The sequence below is a fragment of the Pelophylax lessonae genome (assembly GCF_965119305.1).
Source record: "Pelophylax lessonae genome assembly, chromosome: 4".
NCBI classification, from domain to species: Eukaryota; Metazoa; Chordata; class Amphibia; order Anura; family Ranidae; genus Pelophylax; species Pelophylax lessonae.
Window position 1 is genome coordinate 41430722 of NC_138771.1, and position 27472 is coordinate 41458193.

The following is a 27472-nucleotide window of genomic DNA, read 5'->3' on the forward strand; positions in this document are numbered from 1 at the left end:
ATATATATATATATATATACCTATATACACACACACATATATATATATATATATATATATATATATATATATATATATATATAAAAATTATATTATTGATTCGATTATAATTCATGCGTTATATGTATATATATATATATATATATACATACACACACACACACACATATATATATAATATATAACGCATGAATTATAATCTAATCAATAATATAATTTTATTATATATATTATATATTAAATAATAAAATAATATTATTGATTCGATTATAATTCACTTGTTTGTGTTTCAAATTTATCACATCTGGGATGTCTACTAGAGACTTGTTTTGGTCAGGTTTAAGTCAGTAATTACTAAGAATTGTAGGCCTATAATACATAATGCCAAATTTCCATGAAAAGAATTGTACCGCTTTTGGAACAGAATTCCTGACAGAATCATACCGCCAGGGAGGTTAAATAGGGTTTGTCAGATACCTAAAGAAATTAGCACAAGGTGCCAGATTAACACCAATAACTGAGAGGTATCTGAAAGTGTTATCTAATTGTGATCAATGTTCTTTCTCAAATCTCAATGAAGTTTTTTATTCTGTGCTTCAAAATATATGTAACTCATGAAATATGCTTAACAAAACTGCTTTTACTCCTGTTTAGATAATTTCAAATAGGACTGCACAGTGACCTTGAAATTTATGAAATTGTAGGTTGCTCTCTAATTTTGATCTTCAGTGTATATACACAGATACATATTGTTTGTTCTAAGCAAAAGAAAATGCTGATTTTTACATGAGGAATTTCAGAATCGGCCCAGAAGTGGATAAAATGGAAAATACTACACTGGGCTACTAGATTGTGAGAAGTTTTATCTGCTATGATACTTAGCACCATCTAGTGACCAAATGCTGTATTTTCCATTTGAATTTGATAAACATTCAACCAGTGCAGGAAATAACCTCATAACATTTCGGGTGTTTTTTTTTTTTTTTTTGTCCCATTCGAACAGAACATGAACTTTCACTGGGCAATTTTTTTAAATACACCCCTATAAGAAAAATATGAACACACTGGGGAAAATAGAAAAACCATACAAAAACATGACTTGATCTGATTGAATGTTAAGGAAAATTGCCATCATTTTCTATTTGTCTTTCTATCGGCACAAAATATATCAATCAAAATTACATATTGTTAGGTGTATGGCCATAATTAGGCTGACATTTCTGTACCAACCAATGAAATCACATCATGAGTGTCATGTAACTCTGCACAATGTCATATCTTTATAAGCTCTGCCAGCCTGACATCTGCAGTATTTTTGGAAAGTTGTTCCAATCAAAGGCTCTCCGGAGATCTTAACTTTTAAAGACAGAGACTGACTACAGACAGGTTACAGCACCGCTGATATCAATATGAGCCCTTCAGTTACTGTCAACATGTTAGAGGTGTGCAAACAGCACAGACGCATTTTCCAGCATTCCCCACCGGGGCAAAAATTATTTTCAGCCCTCCAATAGTAACATCCATAACGGCTTGGCATTTTGCTGGCACAGCATTCAACTGATGTCTCTTTCCAGTTCATTTTGATTAGTTCAAGAGGTGACAAGCAGAGCCAGAAACAAGGAAGGTCACTGCCTGCATTTAACACCTTGCTTTAGGCTATGTTCTTATGAAACTGAAGATAAAGAGAAATTGTGGAAGGTCTGACATATTTCAGCTTCCATGAAGCCGCAGCTAGGAGGTGTTGGTTGGCTGTCAAGGTCTAGATGAAGAGAGACAATGTGTGTGTGTGTGCGTGTCTTTAGAGGGAGGTAAAGTGAAACCTTTTCCAGGTTCATCTGTTGTCAGCTGAATCTCTTGCATATGCTCATTTAAAGAGGCGCTCCAGGCTCAAAAGTCAGCAGCTACAAATACTTTAGCTGCTGACCTTGAATATAAGGACACTTACCTGTCCAGGGATGCAGCGATGTTATCACAAGAGTCAATTCTTCAATCGGTTTTGGGTGCAGGCATTGACATCTCAAGTAAGGGAAATAGCCAGTTGTCTGCACCTTGTGAATGGTCCTGTAGTCATCTGGGACCTATGATGTGTCCAAGAAGATTGAGGGGGAAGGAGGGGGGGGGGGGTGGAGTCCAGTTCAGATTGCCCCACATCTGAACAGAAGTGGGAGCGGATACCTGTCAAAACCAGGTACCCGCTTCCCCCAAAAAGTGCCAAATGTGGCAGTGAAGGGGGAAGAGGATGCAAACAAGCGGAACTTCCCCTTTTGGTTGAGGTTCCGCTTTAAGTGCATTCTCTACATTAGCCATTCTCAACCTTTTCAACGCAGAGGAACCCTTAAAATAACTTTCCAGTCTCGGAAACCCCTACTAAAAAGGACTACATCTACAACTCATGATACATTAGTGTGATGGTCAGCGGTAAGAATGCTCCTTACACTTGTGGTCATTGGGAAGAATTCCTCCCTTACAGATAGCTAACAAGATCAATGGTGTCAGTGGGAATTTATCTGAGAGGTATAAACTGCTCATTGTTCAAGGAGCCCCCCTAGCAACCTCAGGAGGAACCCTGGCTGAGAACCCTGCTTTACATATTCCTATAAAAAAACTAAAAGGGGGCCAATGACAATAACATTATGTTCTCAGCAGCCTCCTTGTGAATTCTCTGTGAATAATCTACAAGTGGATCAAAGGATCACCTCCAAATACCGTGGGCGTGGGGTTGATTTACTAAAGGTAAAAAGACTGTGCACTTTGCAAAGTGCTGTTGCACTCTGTAAGTGTAATTGCTCCAGATTTTAGTACATGAGCAGAAGCTCTGCTGCCTAACATCCTCCAATTATGTGCAAGTAAAAAATCAGTTTTTTTTAACCACTTCGGCTCCAGAAGGTTTTACCCCTTAATTACCAGGCCATTGTTTGCGATAAGGCACTGCGTTGATTTAACTGACAATTGTGCAGTCGTGCAATGCTGTACCGAAAATAAAATCAATGTATTTTACTTTGATCACCTCTGCATTTTTCTTTTTTTTGCACTATAAACAAAAAAAGAACCACACTTATGAAAGAAAAAAAAAAAAAAAATTTTTACTTTCTGCTAAAAAATCCCCAATAATTTTTTTTTTTTAAATCTAATTTTTTGATCAACGAGGCCAATATGAAATCTGCTACATATTATAGGTAACAAAAATCCTAATAAGCTTATATGGATTGGTTTGTGCAAAAGTTATAGTGTCTAAAAACTATGGGATACATTTATGGACTTTATTGTTTTTTCTTGTATTGGCGGCGATCAGCAATTTTTAGCGGGACTGCGACATTGCAGCGGACAAATCTGACATGGACTCTTTTTGGGGACCCAATACACCAATACAGTGATCAGTGCAAAAAATATACATGGTTACTGTATAAATTACACTGGCAGGGAAGGGGTTAACACTAAGGGTGATCAAGAGGTTAAGTGTACTCCATAGGAGTGCTTTCTACCTGTAGGGGGAGTGGATTTCCTAAGGGAAAAAAGAGATCTGTGTTTCAGCTAAACTGAAACACAAGATCTCGGTCTTCCTCTGTGATAGAACAGCGGTTTGCCTTGTTTACATAGGGAGACTACCATTCTGTCATTCCGTCCAACGATCGGTGGGTCCCAGCAGCCATTGCAGCCTCCATACCCGCTGATTGGCTCCTGTTGTGTCTAATCACAGCAGAAGCGGCGCTCTGGCGGTGCGCACGCCCCCACGAAAACCCCTGCACAAAATCACGTGCATGTACGTGATTTTGCACAGCCAGGCCACCCTGCCGCAGTATATATGCGGTGGGCTGTCCGGAACTGGTTAATTTCCTTGCACGTGATATGGAATTCTTGAAGCTTTACCTCATTTACTAAGCTTTGGAGCAACTGCATTTTGCAAAGTGCACGGTCTATTTTCCTTTAGGAAATCAACCCCAGTATGTCCAGAGGCAGTAGGAGATTTCTTAGATGGGATTATGGACAGCGATAAAACCCAGCATGGCACCAAACTTTGCTTCACAATTAAGAACATGTTTTAAGTAGACTCACACTGTAAAGGGATGTGCTTCCCAAAATAATGGAAGAAAGAATAGCCCCGTATTACAATGTGGCCACCGAAAATCACTAAAAAAATAAATGTACTAACTGAATCTTATTTATTTTTTTTTTAATTAGCCTTTTTCCGTACAATGTCCTGCTTACCAAGCAGTACAGCTCCCTCACTGTAAACGCTTACAAAATGCATTAAACCCAACACAAGAATGGAACCCCTTGCAGCGGGGTCACCCCTGTAAGGGTTTAATGCTCAGGCAGGCTCCAGCACTGTCCTCTTCTCTCATCGGCCCTGGGTTGTGGAAATCTTCTCTGTCCTCTTGCACATGGCAGGGCTATTAACCTGTGGCCGGGAAGACCTTAGACAGGGGGCTTAATGGAAGCAGTTGCAGGGATGGAGGCAGGCTACAAGAGTTAGGGTCCTTTCATACCTGTCCGTTCCGCCGACGGACTCTGTTCTGCTCAGCGGGGGATCGATCTGCCGATCCCCACTGAGCAGGTGGATGATAGCTCCGTCAGATCCCCGCTGTCCTCTATGGGGGAATCGGATGAGAACGGACCGCCTGTCCGTTCTCATCTGATCCCATCTGATCCGCCAGACGGATGGAAAATAGAGTTTCGATCCGTCCGGATTTGACAGACAGGATCGGATCGGATGGCAACGGGTGTCAGCGGAGATGTCTCCGCTGACATCCGCTGCCCCATAGGGATGCATGGAGCATCCGATCAGGTCCCCCCATGAAAAACTCACAGGTGGATCTGATCGGACCATATGTGTGAAAGGGGCCTTAAAGGGTAACTCCACTTTTGTGGGGAAAAAAAATTGCAAATAAAGAAAAAACAACATAGCATATACAATTGCGACACAAATCATATTGTAACTGAATGTTATTAAAAATGACCTTTCCTTTTTGCAATCTGCAGCTGTTGTAATTTTCTGAAAATGCAATGCAATATGGCCACCTGGAGGTGTTCTGTACCCAGAACGTATACTGACCACACCCCCAGACAGCAAAAGAGCAGAAGACCGGAGAGGAGAAGACAAGAAGAGAGGACAGCAAAAGAGCAGAAGACTGGAGAGGGAGAAGACGGGATGAAGATTTTTAATAAACTTTCCAAAACGTCTCCTGTCGTTATTTACACACACTGCCTTTTATGGGGTGAATGGGTAGGGGTACAGTGTACCCCATACCCATAGGTAGGGGGTCCGGGATCTGGGGGGCCCCCTTGTTAAAGGGGGCTTCCAGATTCCGATGAGCCCTCTTCCCGCAGACCCCCACAACCACCGGCCAAGGGTTGTGGGGATGAGGCCCTTGTCCTCATCAACATGGGGGCAAGGTGCTTTGAGGTGGGGGGTGCAGAGCCCTCCCTGCCCCAAAGCACCCACCCCCCCCATGATGTTGAGGGCGTGTGGCCTGGTATGATCCAGGGGGGGTGGGGCCGCTCGCTCCTCCCCTTTCCTGGTATAGTCTGGTATGGATTTTGGGGGGGACCCCACGCCGTTTTTTCGGCGTGGGGCTACCCTCAAATTCCATACCAGACCCGAAGGGCCTGGTTTGGAACCTGGGGGGGAACCCCACGCCGTTTTTTTCCCCGTTTTGGCGTGGAGTTCCCCCTCAAGATTCTCACAGCGCAAGTCGCGCCGCAAGTAGGATCACCCTGATCCGACCTGCGGTGCGACTTCCATTCAAATCAATAGGCTCCCATAGGGAACCATTGATTTTGAATGGAGGCAGAAAAAACGCTGCTAACAGCTACTGTGGCCAAACGTGCAATAACGCTTATTGAAAAAGCTACTGAAAGCACGTTTTTACAGCTGCTGTTTCCCAGCGTCAAGTAAACAGCTTTGGAGCACGTTTTTATGACGCCCTGTGTGCATGGAGCCTAAGAGATGGTTCAAACTACTTGCAAATGCAAACAGATAATATATGCACATTTTTGCTTTTTGCAATATAGTTTCATGTATTTATTTTGCAAAAGGTGGATTATTTAGGAAAGTTAGAATCACTTTAAATACCATGTTGAAAAAAGCTGAAGTACAGCACTATTTATCTTGATTTCTTGCTGCATTCCTAACTTTACACAAGAAAAAATGGATTCATTAAATTATTTCAGTGGCAGCATTAATAGGATTGCTTCATCTAGCTCTCCTAATACAACGGGCCCATGGGGCATTCTCCAGCATCTCACCTGATAAGAATGATGACAGATGGAGTTTGGGCCATGGCTCCAATCATGCTGCAAACGCACATCACACACAGGAATGTGAGAAAGGCCTCCTGGCATCCAGGGCTGGGACATTTTCCAGGAACCACTGTGCTGTTCTCCATGGGGACAGACATGACACACGTACAGCCAGACAGATTCTAGATAAAAATAAAAATCAGAGGTAATGCAAGAGTTTATTTTTATTTTATTCCCAGTGTGCCATTTATAAGCAAGTTATCAAGTGGAACTGCCAAATGGCAATTAAGCAGTACACAGTTATCTACCGATTATCATAAGTTTTATTTATATACACACCTTGCTTAAACTCTCACTGAGAACATCATTTACAGAGGATTATTAAAGCGTTTTTTTTCCAGATTTTAGAACAAAACCTACTTGTGAAAGCCTAAGATTACCGCAACATTCACTGGCTAAAGATGATGGTTGCCAAGCACTATGGTGAATGAGAAGCAGAATTTGAATTTATACCACAAAAGTAATAAAACTGCTATAGAGTAAGATATATACTGTGTATACAGTACTGTGCAAAAAGTTTTAGAGAGGTTAGGAAAAAATGCTGTAAATAAAGAATGCTTTCAGAAATAGAAGTGTTAATAGTTTATTTCTTATCAAATAACAAAATAGAAAGTAAATGAAGGGAAGAGAAATCCAAATCAAATCACTATTTGGCGTGACCACCCTTCGCCTTCAAAGCAGCATCAATTCTTGCACACAGTTTTTGAAGGACCTCGTCGGGTAGGTTGTTCCAAACATCTTGGAGAACTAAACGCAGATCTTCTGTGGATGTAGGCTGCCTCAAGTCCTTCTGTTTCTTCATGTAATCCCAGACAGATCCAATGATGTCGAAATCAGGGCTTTGTGGTGGCCAAGCCATCACTTCCAGAACTCCTTGTTCTTTTATACACGGACAATAGTTCTTAATGACATTGGCTGTATGTTTAGGGTCATTGTCCTGCTGCAGAATAAATTTAGGGAAAATCACATGCCTCCCTGATGGTATGGCATGATGAATAAGCATCTGCCTGTATTTCTCAGCATTGAGGACACCAATGATCCTGACCAAATCTCCAACTCCATTTGCAGAAACTTAGCCCTAGAAATGCAAGGAACCTTCACCATGCTTCACTGTTGCCTGCAGACACTCATTATTGTACCGCCATCTAAACTTCTCCAACAAACTGCCTCCTGCTATAGCCAAACATTTCACATTTTGACTCATTAGTTTAGAGCACCTGCTACCATTTTTCTGCACCCTTTTTCCTATGTTTTTATGCATAGTTGAGTCAGTTAGCCTTGTTTCCACGTCAGAGGTGTGGATTTTTGGCTGCAATTCTTCCATGAAGACCACTTATGGCTAGACTTCTCCTGACAGTAGATGGGTGTACCTGGGTCCCCCTGGTTTCTGCCAGTTCTGTGCTGAAGGCACTGCTGGACATCATTTGATGTCAATGGAAAGTAAGCATGATGTGGCTTTCATCTGCTGCATTAAGTTTCCTTGGCTGACCACTGCGACTACGGTCCTCAACGTTGCCCAATCAACAATGTCCTCAATGCTGAGAAAAACAGGTAGATACTTATCCATCATGCCATACCATCAGGGAGGTGTGTGATTGCCCCCAAATGTATTCTGCAGCAGGACAACAACCCTAAACATACAGGTAATATCATTAACCACTTAAGCCCTGGAAGATTTTACCCCCTTCCTGACCAGGGGTTTTTTTGCGATCTTTTACTGCGTGACTTTAACGGACAATTGCGCGGTCGTGCAACGCTGTACCTAAACGAATTTGATTTGTCCTTTTTTCCCCACAAACAGAGCTTTCTTTTGGTGGTATTTGATCACCTGTGCGATTTTTTGATCATGCGCTATAAACAAAAAAAGAGCGTAAATTTTGCAAAAATAATATTTTTCACATTTTTTATATGAAATTCCCCCCCAAAAAATGTAAAAATCTAAATTTTTTAACATTTTCAGCCAATTTGTTTTATGCTACATATGTTTGGTAAAAAAAAAAAAAAATCGCAAAAAGCGTATTTTGATTGGTTTGCGCAAAAGTTATCGCGTTTACTAACAAAGGGAAAGATTTTTGTCATTTTTGGTGGTTTTTTTTTTAACGAGTAATGGCGGCGATCTGCGATTTTTTTTGCGGTACTGCGACATTGCGGCGGACAGATCGGACCCTTGACTGACATTTTTGACACTTTTGGGGTTACCAGTGACATTACTGCAGTAATCAGTGCTATACATATGCACTGTTACTGTAAAAATGACACTGGCAGGGAAGGGGTTAACTGTATTGGAGAGGGAGGGGTTAAGTGTGTCCTAGGGGCGTGTTTCTAACTGTGATGGGACATGTCTACTATTGTAAAAACAGAGATCAACGGTTCTACATAGTAGAACCATCTGATCTCCATTTTTACACAGGGGAGAATGACAGGCGGCTTGTTTACATTAGCCGCCTGCCTTTCTCCCTCTCTGCCGACGATCGGCGAGTGACCGGCGGACATCGGGTCCGCCGGTCACACGCACTGACTGCTTGGTGAATGAGCCGCGGCGCTCGCCCGCTATTGGCTCACAAGCCGGTGACAGGCTAGTGACGTATATATACGTCACTTTGCCTGGCCGGGGCTGACCGCCGCAGTATATTTACTTGGGCGGTCGGCAAGTAGTTAAGAACTATATTCAGCATCATTAAGTCTGTCTGGGATTACATGAAAAGACAGAAGGATTTGAGGCAGACTACAACCACAGAAGATAAGTGGTTAGTTCTCCAAGATGTATAGAACAACATACCTGCAACCACCACATCTAAGGGCTAATAAGCTGAAATTGATTACTTTTTAGTTCTTTGGTTTAGACACACTTTAACTCGCTCAGGCCCATCTTACCTCCTTTGCTGCAAATATAAAATATGCTCCTTAGATATAGACTTCATTTCTAACGATTAATTCCTGGCTGATGAAAAATATTTGTGTATTTGTATTTGTGTCTCATTATCAAATCTAGGGAAGCTAAGAGTGGCAAGCCTGGATGGGAATCCATAATGCTTTTGCCTAAAGGTATCTATTTACCTAATGCTGTGAAAGTATTTAGCACACTTTAATATTTTAGAACAGCACTAAAGCTTACAGGGCCTGCAGTTAATGAAATGATGCTGCTTTCAGCCATTTTATGATTACATGCTATGTCTGGGTAATGGGGCTAGCAACACTCTATCATATACTGGACACATTAGGGTTGATTTACTAAAACTGGAGAGTGCAAAATGCAGTGCAACTGTGCCCGATAACAAATTAACTTCTAACCTTAGCTTGTTCAATTAGGCTCTGACAATAAAACCTGAAAGTGGATTGGTTTCAAGGCAAAGCTTCACCAGATTTTGCACTCTCCAGTTTTAGTAAATCGACCCCTTAGGACTATACAGTGTGCGAGATTGTTGTTTGGACTATACAGGACTTTTCTGCACTTTATGCACTTTTATACACACTGTATCTCACAAAAGTGAGTACACCCCTCACATTTTTGTAAGTATTTTATTCTATCTTTTTATGTGACAACACTAAAGAAATGACACTTTGCTGCAATGTAAAGTAGTGAGTGTACAGCTTGTAGAAAGAACAGTGTATATTTGCTGTCTCATCAAAATAACTCAACACACAGCCATTAATGTCTAAACCGCTGGCAACAAAAGTAAGTACATCCCTAAGTGAAAATGTCCAAATTGGGCACAATTAGCTTTTTCCTTCCCCAGTGTCATGTGACTCATTAGTGTTAAAAGGTCTCTGGTGTGAATGGGGAGCAGGAGTGTTAAATTTGGTGTTTTTGCTCTCACTCAGTAAGGGCTACAAGATTGTGGAACTCTCTACCACAAATGGTAGTAACTGCGGGGAGTATGGCTACTTTTAAAAGACGTACATCTCAAGGATCATAACATTCAGGGGTATGGGAAATGATTACGTCCACACACACCTACACACCTACAAAGGTTGAACTGGATGGACTATCTTCTTTATTCAACCTCAACTACTATGCAAATATGTAACTATGTAACTTTCTCATACTGGTCACTGAAAGTTCAACATGGCACCTCATGGCAAAGAACTCTCTGAGGATCTAAAAAAAAAGAATTGTTGCTCTACATAAAGATGGCCTGGGCTATAGGAAGATTGCCAAGTCCCTGAAACTGAGCTGCAGCATGGTGGCCAAGACCATACAGTGCTTTAATAGAACAGGTTCCACTCAGAACAGGCCTCGCCATGGTCGACCAAAGAGGTTGAGTGCACGTGCTCAGCCTCATATCCAGAGGTTGTCTTTGGAAACTAGATGTATGAGTGCTGCCAGCATTGCTGCAGAGGTTGAAGGGGTGGGGGGGGGGTGTCAGCCTGTCAGTGCTCAGACCATATACCCCACACTGCATCAAATGGGTATGCATGGCTGTCATCCCAGAAGGAAGCCTCTTCTAAAGATGATGCACAAAAAAAACCCCCAAATAGTTTGCAGAAGACAAGCAAACTAAGGACATGTTTTACTGGAACTGTATCCTGTGGTCTGATGGGACCAAGATAAACGTATTTAGTCACATGGTGTCACTGGGGAGCTACAGTTCATTGAGGAAACCATAAATGCCAACATGTACTGTGACATACTGAAGCAGAGCATGATTCCCCCCCCCCCCCCCCCCATCGGAGACTAGGATGCAGGGCAGTATTTCAACATGATAATGACCCCAAACAACAACCCTCCAAGATGACCACTGCCTTGTTGAAGAAGCTGAGGGTAAAGGTGATGGACTGGCCAAGCATGTCTCCAGACCTAAACCCTATTGAGCATCTGTGGGGCATCCTCAAACGGAAGATGTAGGAGCACAAGGTCTCTAACATCCACCAGCTCTATGATGTCATCATGGAGGAGAGGAAGAGAACTCCAGTGGCAACCTGTAAAGCTCTGGTGAACTCCATGCCCAAGAGGGTTAAGGCAGTGCTGGAAAATAATGGTGGCCACACAAAATATTGACACTTTGGGCCCATTTTGTACATTTTCACTTAGGGGTGTACTCACTTTTGTTGCCAGCAGTTTAGACATTAATGGCTGTGTGTTGAGTTATTTTGAGGGGACAGCAAATTTACACTGTTATACAAGCTGTGCACTCACTACTTTACATTGTAGCAAAGTGTAATTTCTTCAGTGTTATCACATGAAAAGATATAATAAAATATTTACAAAAATGTGAGGGGTCTACTCACTGTGAGATACTGTATATACTTTATTTTTATTGTGATATTATACTGGTTAGTGATGGATCATTTTCTTTTTTTAGCCAGTGGGATGAAAGAAAAAAAAAATAAAATGTATGAATTGTTTGGGAAAAAAGGAGAGGTTGGAAACGGCGCTACCTGGTATTATAGATTTGCCAAGATGCTACAAAGTGATCTTATTATAAAACATGTAAATGGTGAGACAATATATAATAATAAGGTGCAGAGTGCAAAAACGCAGAAACAAAATCGCAGAGACAAAAAAAGGGGGTTAAATGTGATACGCCCCAGAAATGCTTGAAGTGTGAGAAAAGCTAATATCACTAAGTGCAAAAAAATATAAATTTTTTTGGGAAGTGTAACAGAATGTATCAGAACAAGGATGTGCACCAGAATCTTGAGTGATAAAAAATGAAAAAAAAAAAAAGTGCCAATAAATGGTATAGTGAAGAAAAAGGGGGGAGAGACGGGCCCCCTATACAAAAAATAATTGTGCTGGACTAATGTCCGTGATAAAGTGCAATGTGGAGGTGAGTATCAAGGAACATAGGTGCCTGTTCCTAAAGTGTCCACTAGATGTAGCACTCCTTAATTTCCACCCTAAATGGCAGTAAATGATACGAGAGTGGATGTAATTCCACACAGGGGTGGATGGGGTCCAAACTGTGATTACTGAGCCGGGGTTCCTGGAATCCTTGCGGATCGACAAGTCCCATCTAGGTGCTCAAACACAGAGAGAAGATCCCCATAGTGAAGTAAGTACAATCAAACAAGTAGGCAAGTAGCAAAAACTCACGGTTCAGTCTGATTGATTCAGCAGTATGTTGCAGAGCCTTCCGCACTCCAAGGGACTGGCAGACTGCAGACCAGAAGTGACACGTAGACAGCTTATAATAAGATCACTTTGTAGCATCTTGACACATCTATAATACCAGGTAGCGCCGTTTCCAACCTCTCCTTTTTTCCCAAACATTGTTGGCTCCTAATTTTTTAAGGGCTGGTTCTTGGCAGCTTCTACACCTATATACATTTGTCTCCATCACTCCATAACGCTGGTCACCCCCATTCATACCCAAAATGTATGAATTCCCCCATCCACACAAGCAAGTTGGATGGAGAAATCCTCCCCGCTGTGTTATTGCATTCTCACAGCAAGGACTCCTCCATAATCAGAATACATTGATCTGCACTGAATGAATGAATGAAGGGAACATTTTCCAAAAATTTCATTTTAAGGAAGTCAATCATTAGATCGACTTTTCTCCAGTGGGAATGCCCATAGATAGATCAAAATTCCTAGTTGAACCATCCAAATTTCGATCCATCTATTCCCAGTTTTACTTTGACATTTCAGTAAACCCTGATAAGTTGGGACTAGTATAGATTGCCTTTAGCAGTGCCTTACTATAGAGTACAGAAAAATGTATTTTCTTTTTCAGCCCAGACACCATGAAAGACAAAACACTTACTTTGCTTGTGCATCAGGGGATTTGCTAGACTATCCCCAGTATTACAATCCTGGATAATGTTGTGCTAATTTAGTCCTGTGCCACTTGACAATAATATTCAACTCACCTTCCAATTTTTCTCTTAGCTTAGTAATGAGGAGCCAGTAAATTGTATCCACATTAACAGTGAGAGGAATAAGTGTGTGCCATGCAGGCAAATAGCCTGTTCTTAATGAATAGGAGATGAGAGAATTATTAATGAATCAGCACGCATTTTGTTCCCAGTCTGTAATTGTCTCAAAAGGATGAAGACTTGGGAAGCAGAAAATTGCTTTCTAGGGTTAATGCTGTGTTTAAAATGAGCTATCCGTACCATAGCATTTACCATTGCAAGAATAAAAACAAAAATAGGGATTTTACACTTCCTTCTGAAAAAAAAAAAAAAGAAGACAAACATACGGGGTAACTAATAAGAAAAATAAATTTTGTGTTCATGGGATCTTGTTTCTCCCTTTAGATATGTCCCTCACCTATGCTTACAATTGTATAGGATACAAAACAAAAAGAAAAATATAATATGTAAACAATGTGGTTATTTACCTTTAAGCCCAAAAGTGTAAAGATCTATCAGCGCAAAAAAATATCAAAAATAAATCTGTGATAAAGCAGAGGGCGGAGCCGTGCTGCGGACATCACTCCCTTTCCTCTCTCACTTGGAGATTTGTTTGTTTGCCTTGCCTGACTCCATTGAGTGTAATGTGAGTACCCCTTTCTTCAAATAAACGTTTGCTGATTGATTTATAGACAGAGAGCACTAGATTGTGTTTGTTTTCTGTCCTCGTATTCATCCGGTTTTATGGGCTTCATGATCCTGGACTCGCCTGAGATATCGTTTTGCTGGCTTTATATCACCCCTGCAGGGGACTGCTGTTTCTGACCCTGGGTGGCTCCTGGGTCAGATACTGAGGTGAGAGGCTTGTATATCTGGTGGTGGATCCTTATAATCACGGAGGTGTCTTTTGGAATGAATTGATCACAGCACTATTACTTGTTTTTACACGTGGACTTTATAATATTTACCCTAAGGGGCTTATTTAGCACTATTATTACTTATTTGGAATTTATGGACTTTTTTCACATTTTTTTATATTGTTGAATAGGGATGATCGAACGGTACGGGTCGACCATCGGTTCGACCCGAACATTGGGTATTCGAAATTTGGCCGAATTCCGAACTTTTTGCAGTAAAAGTTCGGAATTCGGCCACCAGAACTGCCCAAAATGCAATGGGACAGAAACTGGGCTTTAAAAGCCCATGATTGGCCCAGAAACATCAGTAAAATGTGATTGGAGTGACTACGGGGTCCAGAGGTCAATCAGGAGTTAATACGCCCCCCATACGCCCCGAGTATATAACATAGCCCCGCCAAAACTCTAGCACTGTAATACAGAGGCTGTGGAAGAGAGTAGAAGCATTTGTGTTTCTCCTGCTGCTTGCAAAGCTCCAGTGTCATTTTCCAATTATTAGTGTGAGGAAAGGGATATGCAGTGTAGTTAGGGTACTATATACCACTATAGTTAGATTCAAAAATCTAGTTTTTGTAGGGATAGCTTTAAGTGTCAGGGTGACCGTAGTGTAGTTTAGGGTGACCTGACTCTGCCAATGTCAGGGTGACCGTAGTGTAGTTCAGGGTGAACTGACTCTGCCATGTCAGGGTTACCGTAGTGTAGTTTAGGGTGAACTGACTCTGCCATGTCAGGGTGACCATAGTATAGTTTAGGGTGAACTGACTCTGCCATGTCAGGGTGACCATAGTGTAGTTTAGGGTGAACTGACTCTGGCATGTCAGGGTGACCCCACTATGCAGATTCTGGGTTAGGGGTATACATATATATATCAAAAACTACAATTTTTAAGAACTTTTTTTTTTGCCTGATTCATAGTCCCTGGGGCATGACCCAGAACCCTAGGCACTTTTTAGGGGCATCTGTTGGGTTTTAGGGCTTCAAAATGGTGTTTTTTGATTCCAGAAGTTCGGGTCCCATTGATTTCAATGGGGTTCTGGAATCTGAACCGAACTTTTGGGAAATTCGGGTGTTCTGGTCGAACCAAACTTTTCAAAAGTTCGATCACCCATATTATCACATGTATTTATTTATGATTTAGCGCAACACATTTACCTTGGATTTATTTCCCTTTAAGCAGCAACTCTCCTGCGAGATATACACCGTTTAAATCTTATAACTTTTGCTGCCTTGCGCCAACAATGATTAGTGTCCATAATAAATGAAGAAAATGTGAAAAATAAAATCCACATATGATGAAAAAAATGAAGTCCTTGATTGAAAATCACCACCATCTTCCACCATTAAAAATTTGTGATCCTTAGTGACACTGCCACCACGAAAAGCAAAAAAGACCTCGTAATGCAGGAGGTCAATGGCACTTGTGACTTAATACCCAGCCGGGGCCTTTACAACATCTAAGGATCCTCCTGCGACTCGCACATCAATCTTCCAGACAATGATGTCATAGGAGTATTCCCTTTAAGTAAACTCTGCTAAATACCATCTGCATCTAATCAGACCTTCTAACATAACCCAAATGACATCCAGTATAAATCTACTTGGTACAGTGCCTTGAAAAAGTATTCATACCCCTTGAAATTGTCCATATTTTGTCATACTACAACCAAAAATTTAAATGTATTTTATTGGGATTTTATGTGATAGACCAACACATAATTGTGAAGTGGAAGGAAAATGATAAATGGTTTTCATATTTTTTTTTTACAAATAAATATCTGAAAAGCGTAGCACGCATTTGTATTCAGCCCCCCTGAGTCAATACTTTGTAGAATCACCTTTCACTGCAATTACAGCTGCAAGTCTTTTTGGATATGTCTCTACCAGCTTTGCACATCTAGAGAGAGACATTTTTGCCCATTCCTCTTTGCAAAATAACTCAAGCTCTGTCAGATTGGATGGAGAGCGTCTGTGAACAGCAATTTTTAAGTCTTGCCACAGATTCTCAATTAGATTTAGGGCTGGACTTTGACTGGGTCATTCTAACACATGAATATGCTTTGATCTAAACCATTCCATTGTAGCTCTGGCTGTATGTTTAGGGTCGTTGTCCTGCTGGAAAGTGAACCTCTGCCCCAGTCTCAAGTCTTTTGCAGACTCTAACAGGTTTTCTTCTAAGATTGCCCTGTATTTGGCTCCATCCATCATCCCATCAACTCTGACCAGTTTCCCTGTCCCTGCTAAATGAAAAACATCCCCACAACATGATGCTGCCACCACCATGTTTCAAGGTGGGGATGGTGTGTTCAGGATGATGTGTAGTGTTAGTTTTCCGCCACACATAGCATTTTGCTTTTAGGCCTAAAAAATAGAATTTTTGTAAAATCTTACCGTAAAATTATTTTCTCTGAGTCCTCTGACAGTCGCCACCCATTCATACAGTCTTCACGATTGGGTATTGGCCTTCTCCGCAAGAGCAAGCTAGGCAGTAATTTTGTTAATACAACAAACATTAACATACAGACACACCCACAGGGGGCCGTCCCTCTGGCCTATATCCTCCAGCCATTACCACTCTGATGTAGCAAGCAGTCCATGATAAACTGTCAACCTCAAAGAGAGGGGCGGGGTGGCGACTGTCAGAGGACTCAGAGAAAATAATTTTACGGTAAGATTTTACAAAAATTCTATTTTCTTTTACGTCCTCTGACAGTCGCCGCCCCGCCCCTCTTCATACAGTCTTCACGATTGGGACGTCCCAAAGCAGTGTAGATGTGAGGGGTGGGAAGACGCAACCTTAAAATAGGCAACACAGCACCCAGGTCAGAGAAAAAACTGAACTGAACCAGTGGGGTAAGTAAAGCTCAACAGGAGCTAACCCAGGAAAAAAAATGAAATAAACCCCACGACTAAGAGATAAAAAAACATGTCTCTTTAAACCACTGCGGCACTCAAAACCTTGTGGCCAAAAGAAGCATCCGAGGATGCCAACACATCAAGTTTGTAAAACTTAGAAAAGGTGTGTACAGACGAACAGGTCGCCGCTTTGCACACCTGAGCCACCGATGCCTGGTGGCGAAAAGCCCAAGATGCACCAACTGCTCTAGTAGAGTGCGCCTTAACAGGGAAGGGAGGTTTTCAGAATTAAAACAAGAAAAAAACTGAGACACTAGGTCCCAGCAGGGAAAACCTAGCCTACTCCTGACGCTAGGCAGCAAAGAACTGGATTAGAGTGGTACTAGCTGGAGGATATAGGCCAGAGGGATGACCCCCTGTGGGTGTGTCTATATGTTAATGTTTGTTGTATTAACAAAATTACTGCCTAGCTTGCTCCTGCGGAGAAGGCCAATACCAAATTGTGAAGACTGTATGAATGGGCTGCGACTGTCAGAGGACGTAAGAGAAAGTTCAATTTTGGTCTCATCTGACCAGACCACCTTTTTCCACATGTTTGCTGTGTCCCCCACATGGCTTTTCGCAATCTTCAAACAGGACTTTTTATGACTTTCTTTCAGCAATGGCTTTCTTCTTGCCACTCTTCCATAAAGGATTTGTGGAGTGCAATACTAATAGTTGTCCTGTGGACAGATTCTCCCACCTGAGCTGTGGATCTCTGCAGGTCCTCCAGAGTTACCATGGGCCTCTTGGCTGATTTTCTGATTAATGTTCTCGTTGCCCAGCCTTTCAGTTTTGGTGGACGGCCATGTCTTGGTAGGCTTGCAGTTGTGCCATTCTCTTTCCATTTTTGGATGATGGATTTAACAGTGCTCCGTGAGTTGTTCAAAGCTTAGAATATTTTTTTATAACCTATCCCTGCTTTAAACTTCTCCCTGACCTTGGCCTTCAAGATGCTGTTTATTCACTAAGGTTCTCTAAAAAACATCTGAGGGCTTCACATAACAGCTGTATTTATACTGAGAATAAATTACACACAAGTGGACTCTATTTACTAATTAGGTGACTTCTGAAGGAAATTGGTTCCACTAGATTTTAGTTATTGGGTATGAGATAAAGGAGTTAAATACAAATGCCCGCCACACTTTAAGATATTTATTTGTAAAACATGTTGAAAATCATTTATCATTCTCCTTCCACTTCACAATTATGTGACACTTTGGGTCTATCACATACGTTTTTGGTTGCAACATGACAAAATGTGGAACATTTCAATGGGTATGAATACTTTTTCAAGGCGCTGTAGGTGGTTGTTGGCCAGTGAGTAGAGTTATATAAAGCACAAAGTCCAATAAATGTACTTCAGCGTATAGTTTCTGGTGAAAGACACTTCAGAGCCAGTATGGCCCTGAAACATAGGTAACAAGAGACACTATTGTTGTATGTTGGGCAAATGTCAGTTGGCAGTTAAACGCTTCCATTCCATATGGTATCCATTTAGGTGACCTATGGCATGTATGATACAATAATGCCATCTAGAGGTTGATTGGGGAAATGTTTCACCTAAAGAATTAGAAGACTATGGTGAAGGAAGTAGTGAGAAAGGATACTTCCATGTGGGATTGTCTACTTAAACTTTCCATATTAAAGGACCAGCAGCTTAAGCTGACTGGAGGACTCTAAAATGACATAACAACAAAGGTCTGTGCCAGAAGAAAACTATGACGCTTTCGCTCGATTTCCCACAATCACTAGTACAGTAGAGCCTGGGGTCCTGGTTTCCTATGGAGATTATTGTGAAATCACTATACCCTGAGCTAGTTAACTTTTTAGCATGTTCCTATTTTATACAGATTATTCATGCTTATTTGCTAGGAAGTAGGTAGCATCTGTTGTATGTGTGTTTGTCAGTCATGTATTGTTTTCGTAGAAGCAAATTAATATACTACAGAGGTTTTAATTATTTCGAACCCAAAGAACCTTAAAAAGACACAAAGCGAAACATCTGTACAAATAATAATAGACTATTTCAAAAACAGTAATCAGTAGAAGACGATCCGCAACTCCATACATGTTCTTAAATAGGTCTACATTTATTGATACTCTATAAAAGACAAATAGGTACAGCAGATGTTAACATGTTTCAGCCAAAATGGCCCTGTTCACAACAGATATGTACAAAAACAGCACAAAATATATAGTATAAAAGCAATGCCCCTTCCTTCATCAGTCACAGAAATTTTCAATTACCTCATTAATGATTTTCAAGATGCATGAGAAGATCATGCTGTATGTAGATAACATGTTGATATTGTTGGGTGAAATTGATTTGTCTCTGCAGACTGTCATAGACTTTGTTAGTGAATTTGGCAAATATTCTGGTTTGTTGATTAATTGGACCAAATCGGCATTGCTCCTACTGGACGATGCCTCTAATCAAATAATAACCCCCCGCCTGCCCCATCCCTAATACAGACAAATTTAAGTACTTGGGGATTTATATGACCTCCTCTCCCCTGGATTATGGCTTGCTGAATATAGCCCCATTAAACAAATTTAGAGATAAAATCAAGATTTGGACTAAATAACCCATCAGTTGCTGGAAGGGCTAATCTTATTAATGATTCTAATGCCCCAACTCCTTTACCCCCTGCACAATTCCCCGACTGTTATCCCCTTAAAAACTTATAGAATAGGAAATTCATTTTTTAGAACCTTGCTGTGGGGTAATCGTACATCAAGAATTAAACTGGAACAAAACCCAAGGATGGGGGGGCCTCGCTCTTCCTAACCCTTGGCTATATAATGTGACAGCCCAATTGCAACACTTAATTGGTCCTGGTTATGTGGCAGAGCGGCAAGGTGAAGATCGCCTCCCCTCCACGACTCGTATTATACTCACCTATATAAAGAGGAACTCAGTTTCAGAGGGCCTAGAGACCCTTAGTTTTGCCAAGCCAAACAAACTTTTACAGATGCATGGCCTTGTCCAGAAAATTTGGAACAAGGCTACATGCATGCAACAGGTAACAGGATACACTAAAAACAGCCCGGTCTGGCGTAACAATTACCCGGAATTAACCAAGTTGGTACATGGTGGTCGGTGGAGGGAATATGGGTTAGAATACATGTCCCGGTTGTTTCGCAATAGGGTATTGAGATCCTTTGAGTCCCTGCAGGGGGAATTTTCCTTGCCTTCTCATATGTTATTGTATTACCTGCAACTGCGGCATGCAGTAAAAGCACAAAAGGAATCAAGGGAATGGCGTTTGTCATCCACCCCTATATTCAATCTAATACAAATGGGCTTCAAAGGATTCATCTCCCAATGTTACAACATGTTGCAAACCGAATTCCACAAAGGCCACCCCAATAAGGCATCTACAGGTTGGGAGGAGGATCTGGGTCTGGTGTCGGCTGACCGATGGGAGGAAGCATATCAGGCTGTGGGTTATTGCTCTTTGAACACGGCACATAGGCTATCTCAGTTATACATTCTTTTACGTGCTCATTACACCCCCCTGAGGTTGTATAGGATGGGATATATGGAACAGCGTCACAATGTCCTAGATGTCAAGGGGATTGCTGTGATTTAATTCACCTACTATGGAGATGCCCCAAGCTCCATCGTTACTAGACTCAGATTTTGAATACACTTTACATAGCATTTAAAGTAAGAATTCCAGTAGACCCTAAATGTTGCCTATTGAATATCTTAGAGGATATTGTTGAGGAAAAGAATATTAGGATAACGGTGGGTAGGGCTCTCTTTCATGCTCGGCGATTAATCCTAATAATGTGGAAGTCTGTTGACCCCCCTCACATAAATTATGGCTATCAGCTGAGGGAGATGCATTACTCTTAGAACGTCATATCTTTAAAAGACGTGGATGTCCAGGTAAATTTGAAAAGTAGTGGGGCATGTGGTTGGATACCCCTGGCCTTGGTCCACAAGAATTAACACTTCAAAGATTAGTCCTAGGCGTGAATAAATGGTAGGGAACTGGGAAAAGTGCAGGCCAAGGAGCTAAAATTAATGAGTTGTTGGGCGAGCGGGTGGAGTGGAGGAGATGCAATGCTGAATGGAAACATGCAGGTTTGGCTCTATATGAAGTTTGATAACTATGTCTATGACTGTACAAAGCGGAAGTATTGTGTATGGAATGTACTGGACTGTCATGTTACTGGTTTTTGTTTGTCTTTCTTTTTGCTTGTTTAAAATAAACCTTTTTCGGTTTAAAAAAAAAAAATTATTGTCAAGATGAAACAATGAGACAAAACAAAAAAGGGGTATAATGCTCCCAAGAAAAGCGGTTTAAAAAACAGGGTCTGGTATCCTTTACAATTAAAGAGTAAGTCTAGAAGTAAGATCGAAACTTATACAAAGTGCTTGCTGATCCCACAATCCCTGAACATGATTATTGCTAATAACCCAACTCCAGAACAGGGGGGATTTAAATAAAAGATGATACTGTTTTTTATTTATTTTGTTTGAATGTGGTGTTTTGCTCTTCCTTGTCCCCATTTCAGGGTTGGTTATTAACAAATAATATTAGCCTCAGCTACAATTTAAAGGGTTAGTTCACCTTTACCAAAAAAATGCCTTTGCAGATTAGGGACACCTGTAGATAAAAATGAACTGTACAGCTCAGACTAAAATTGAGTAATGCCCTTATTAAAGGTGTAGATCTATTTACATACCTCATGAAGCCTGACTGGAATACTTCCCGGACATTGCTAGACTAAGCGAGGCCTAGCCGTTACTGCTCACCTCCACTATCACAGGAGTAAGCTCTCACACTCTGAGCTCAGAGCTACTGCATCAGGGGAAAAAAGAGCATGTGAGGGGGATGATTCAGAGAAAGAGCTAATTTCTATGATAGTGGAGGTGAACGGTAATGGTTGTGCCTCTCTAAGAAACGTCCTAGAAACATCCCGGGAGTATTCTGTTCAGGCTTCATTAGGTACGTAAATGGCCTACACCTATAGCAAGGGCATTATTCAACTTTGGTCAAAGCTGCACAGTTTGTTTTTTTCTACAGACATCTCTTACCTGCATAGTCAATTTTTTGGTAAAGGTGAACTAACTGCAGGTTAAGCCAGCCAGCCAGCCACCCACCACAGGGTGCCAGCCAGCCAGCCATCCACCACAAGGTGCCAGCCAGCCAGCCACCCACTACAGGGTGCCAGCCAGCCAGCCATCCACCACAGTGGGCCAGCCAAGCATCTACCACAGGGGTGCCAGCAAGCCAGCCACCAACCACAGGGTGCCAGCAAGCCAGCCACTCACCACAGGGTGCCAGCCAGCCAGCCACCCACCTCAGGGTGCCAGCCAGCCACCCACCCACCACAGGGTGCCAGCCAGCCACCCACCCACCACAGGGTGCCAGACAACCAGCCACCCATTACAGGGTGCCAGAAAGCCACCCACCATAGGGTGCCAGCAAGTCAGCCATTAAGCATTAAACAAAAATGAACATGTTCGGTACCAGATTTGTGTCAAAAATTGTCTTTATTTTTCAAAACTTTAAATGTACAAAATATCGGCCCATATCGGCCGATAGCGATACGTTGTGACCAAAATATTGGTAACGGTATCGGCCCTGAAAAAAACATAACGGTCTATCCCTAATTTAGATAGGGCATAGATATAAATCTGTGATTGCACATATTAATATTATGGTACACCAGAGTCTTTTCAGAACTTACCACCTTTGTGCATCCAGCAAAGCAGCCAGACAGGTAAGTTATGCCATCAGCACCGCAAACAGGAGTGAAGGAGTCATTGTGACATTCGCAGCCACTGTTGCATGGAGGTTGGTGGTTTAATGAAGACGCCAAAGAACTACTGAAAAACAAAAACAAAACACCAACATTTTATTTACACAAGATATAGATTAAAGGGTAGAAGTCTTATGTGACAATGGAGTCTGTGATATGTTACATAGAGACCAAGTATAAAGCAATTCCTAAAATCAAAAAGTGAAATCTAGCAAATAATTGTTATTTTACAGCAGGGGTCTCCAAACTTTCTCAACAAGGGGCCAGTTTACTGTCCTTCCGACATTATAGGAGCCGGACTGTGGCCAGTGGGAGTAGAAAATGTCCTAGTGTCTGTGGGAGTAAACAATGCCAAATCTTTAGTGGGAGGAACTGTGCTTCATCACTGGTTTCCATGAGATGAAATGATGCCCGAATAGTAGTGTAAGTGAGAGGAATAGTGCCGCATTATTGGTGTCAGTAGAAGGAATTGTGTCACATCATTAGTGTCAGTGGGAAGAATAGTGCCCCATCATTGGTGTCAGTGGGAGGAATAGTGCCCCATCGTTAGTGTCAGTGGGAAAAATAGTGCCCAACCATTGGTGCCAACGGGTGGAAAGGAGCCTATCATTGGTATTATTTTTTGTGTTAGGGGCAAGAATTATGGCCCAATAGTTGGTGTCAGTAGGAGGAATAATGCCCCAAGGTTCAGATAAAGGCAAGCAAAGGGCCCCAGTTTGGAGACCACTGTTTTACAGTATCAGTAGTATAACTAATAATCCACCACATTTACCCTTATGCTCATGGGTTGATTGTGTATTTTAGTTTTGGATACAATGGGAAAGCATTAGAACCTTGACATGAAGTCATGAGAATTCCCTGCAATTAAAATACAAAAAGCAATAACAGCCTATTTAAAAAAAAAAGGAGGTAGAATTTTTTGCTGGTTTTTATTATTCTCGGTGTCTCAGCTAAGGAGATTTCCCCTATGTCCCTAGTGCACCCAGTTTATCAAATGATACATTTGACACAGGTAGTAGTAAAAACTTGACAGAAGTTCTAGCCTTCCTCCACTATAACAAAAACAAAAATTAAATAAATATCACAGTTGTTAGACTTCATATACCAAGAAGTTAAATCTATGACACGTGGTCCATTCAAGAGTTTTAAATGACAGAAGCCCCCCAATTAGATGCGGATTCTCAAATCCATCATGAATTAGTTCATCCACAATGAGGTCCATAAGACATGAATGAGCGAGTTTGGGGGGGGATTTTGACTGGCCTGTACGGAGTCCTGACCTCAGGATATATATATATATATATATATATATATATATATATATATATATATATATACAGTATATGCAAAGTGCTGCATTAATTACTGATGCTATATATGTACCTGCAATATATTAAAAATCAAACTGAAGCAAATCAGATTTATGCTTTTATCCAGGCTTTTAACCACTTGCCGTCTGCTCATTTGAGCTCTACTGCGGCAAAGTGGTTCGTTATCGTCTGGCGACGTAGACCTACGTCGCCAGACACTCCCCTTCCTCGGCGGTGCGCGCGCGCCGCCGGAGGCTCGCTCCCGCTGTATTCAGTCACAGTGGGAGTCAGGCCAGGGGAGGAGCAGCGGCGATTGCCGCTGCTCTTCCCCGATCGTCGGGGAATCGAGTGTGGAGATCCGCCTGCTTGTGTAAACACAAGCGGGCGGATCTCCTAAGTGACAGGCAGGGTCAGATTGCAGGGTTCAGCATAGCTGAACCTGCGATCTGTCCCTGTGTCACTCAGTCACCTACCCCCACACACGTTAGTAAGCACCAGGCATACATTAACCCCTCCCTCTCCAATAAAATTAACCCCTTCCCTGCCAGTGTAATTTTCACAGTAACAGTGCATATATATATAGCACTAATTGCTGCAGTAATGTCACTGGTACCCCCAAAAGTGTCAAAAATGTCAGTCAAGGGTCCGATCTGTCCGCCGCAATGTCGCAGTCCCGCAAAAAAAAAAAAATCGCAGATCGCCGCCATTACTCGTTAAAAAAAAAAACACCAAAAATGACAGAAATCTTTCCCTTAGTTAGTAAACGCAATAACTTATGTGCAATCCAATCAAAATACGCTTATTGTGATTTTTTTTTACCAAACATAGGTAGCAGAAAACAAATTGGCCAAAATTTTAAAAAATTTTGATTTTTACATTTTTTGGGGGGGGAATTTCAGATAAAAAAATGTGAAAAATATTGTTATTTTTTCAAAATTTACGCTCTTTTTTTGTTTATAGAGCAAAAATTAAAAATCGCACAGGTGATCAAATACCACCAAAAGAAAGCTCTGTTTGTGGGAAAAAAAAAAGGATGTAAATTCTTTTGGGTACGGCGTCGCACGACCGCGCAATTGTCAGTTAAAGTCGCACAGTGCCGAATCCCAAAAAGTGGCCTGGACGTAAGACAGCAAAATCCTCCGGTGGTAAAGTGGTTAAAAGTCAAATTGAAGCAAATCAGATTTATGCTTTTATCCATGCTTTTAAAAAGAAAATGGCAATTGGTATTTGATAAACGGTAACAGAAAAGCCTTCACTTTACCATGCACAACATTTTTCTTTTAAATAAACTGCATTATTTACACTGGGCAAAGACCAGTGTCAAACATCTATTTTTGGGCTATTATATTGCTATCAGTTGATTATTTTTCCCAGTCATCAAAGTTCTCTTTCTTTTTAGTAAATTTATGAAAATAACTAACAGATTCACATTCATTTCCTCAACCAAAGAGTAATTTTACAAATGACAACTGTAATCTAGGAGTCTGGGAGTGCATTGTATATGGTCTGTCAGTTTACGAAGATCTATTGCAACAAAGGATTATTGTAGTAAAAAAAAAAAAAAGCAACATACTGCTCTCTTAAAAGACTGTGAAACGGCAGGTGTGACATTTATTGCTGTTTAAAGCAGGTAAGAAGTGCACTTTGAACACTCTTGCTTGGTTTAAACATCAATAAATGCCGAGACTGTCTGAAATACTTTGTGAAGTGTTCTCTTTTACAGTACGGCCATTGCAGGTATTTATATATTTGACTAGTGGGAGTTTTATCTTCTATCTCTGAATTTCCAGACTGCCCTAGCTTTCTATACTATGTAGTCTTAGATAAAATGCATTTAAACTAAAGCCAACGGACAAGCTGGAGAATTAACAAATAATTTATAGACACCCATACAGAGTAGAGGAACTGCAACAGATGCCACTGGTCCATGTCTAAAGATAGATGGGAGCACATCTTCAAAGACTATTGCCAATCACTGACAAAGATCTGAGGACCTTCACACGCTGGTGCGGTGTTTGAAGATCCTTTCCACATTCTATTTACACATTTGATTATGAAAATCTACAGTACATGTGCAGAAAATAGTACGTTTTAAAGCTACTAATGAAGTATCACGGTTGATAGTTGTACCAGCTCTTCATTTTTTTATTTGATTTTTGGGCAAAATAAGAGGCAGTAGTGGTGCTGTTGACCTATATTTCTGCCCGCTGCCCACCAATGCTCCCACCCATAGTGTGCAATAACTGGATTATTGTAAGAACTTACCATAAAATCCTTTTCTCTGAAGTCCATCGACAGACGCAGCTCCATCTTCATTACTACGGTAATAAGGTTATGCTCCTCCCATCAGGAATAGGCATTAGGCAGGCATAAAGCTTAACCACACCTATGGGGGCTGTCCCAACAGGCATAACCCCTCACACTCTGCTACCATTAATCAGTTTAGTTGCAAGCAGTGTTTAGAAGACAAAAAACCCCATTCATTAAGAAGTAGAGGGGCGGGTGCTGCGTCTGTCGATGAACTTCAGAGAAAAGGATTTTCCTGTAAGTTCTTACAAAAGTCCAGTTTTATCTATTGTTCATTGACAGATGCAGCTCCATCTTCATTACTAGTAGGGATGTCCCAAAGCAGTATATTTATGGGGGGGGACGGGAAGACAACGCAAAAAACAAACATTAGTCCCCCAAAGGCTAAACGTAGCCAATCAAGTAACAAGGAGCTCAACCAGGGACAACCAGGGCTCTCCCAGAACAAAAAAAAGAGAAACTAAAAAAGAGTTCTCTTTCAAACTGCAGCCTGCAAATCCTTGCGGCCAAAAGGAGCATCCGCAGATATCAACACGTTTACTTTGTAGAATTTTGTAAACGTATGCACAGATGACCAAGTTGCCGTCTTGCACACTTGCAGCACCGATGCCTGATGGCAAAAAGCCCAAAAGGCACTCAGCTCTTCCGTAGAATGCGCCTTCACCGGGAAAGGAGGAACCTGAATCTTCAGCTCGCCATACCACGGTACCAGGTGGGCACCATTCCCAGACAGATCACCTCCCATCCGGGATGGGGGTGCTGTTAGCCAAGGGGAAGCTGTGACTCAGGGCGTTCCAGGTCTTGTGCATCCCAGCGAGACCAGATATAACCTGCTCACGCTCGCTGACCAGGCTGGGAGACTTTAAGGATCTAGATTATCCAGTGCGAAACCTCAGCCAGCTGTTGCTTGTAGTTCCTCTGGATCTTGGTCCTCAGGTACTAAAATAAAAAATCACAAACTTTCCCTGTTACAACTAAGACCGAAGCCCCAGCAGGGCTAGGTCCTATTTCTAACACTAGGCAGAACAAACTGATCAATGATAGCATAGTGTGATAGGTTATACCTGCAGGCCCCATAAGTGTGGTTAAGCTTTTTGCCTGCCTTGCGCCTATTCCTGATGGGAGGAGCATAACCCTACTAGTAATGAAGATGGAGCTGCATCT

General features: G+C 41.5%; 1 protein-coding gene across 1 annotated transcript in view; it reads right to left on the reverse strand.

The window, feature by feature from the left end:
• Positions 1-27472, reverse strand: part of SLCO3A1 (solute carrier organic anion transporter family member 3A1) — a 502692-nt gene that overhangs the window by 63130 nt on the left and 412090 nt on the right. The window contains exons 7-8 of the mRNA XM_082254687.1: positions 22623-22758; positions 6247-6422 (exon numbers count right to left, since the gene is read on the reverse strand). Of these exons, the coding sequence (XP_082110813.1) occupies positions 6247-6422; positions 22623-22758 (312 nt within the window). The remainder of the gene's footprint in view (positions 1-6246; positions 6423-22622; positions 22759-27472) is intronic.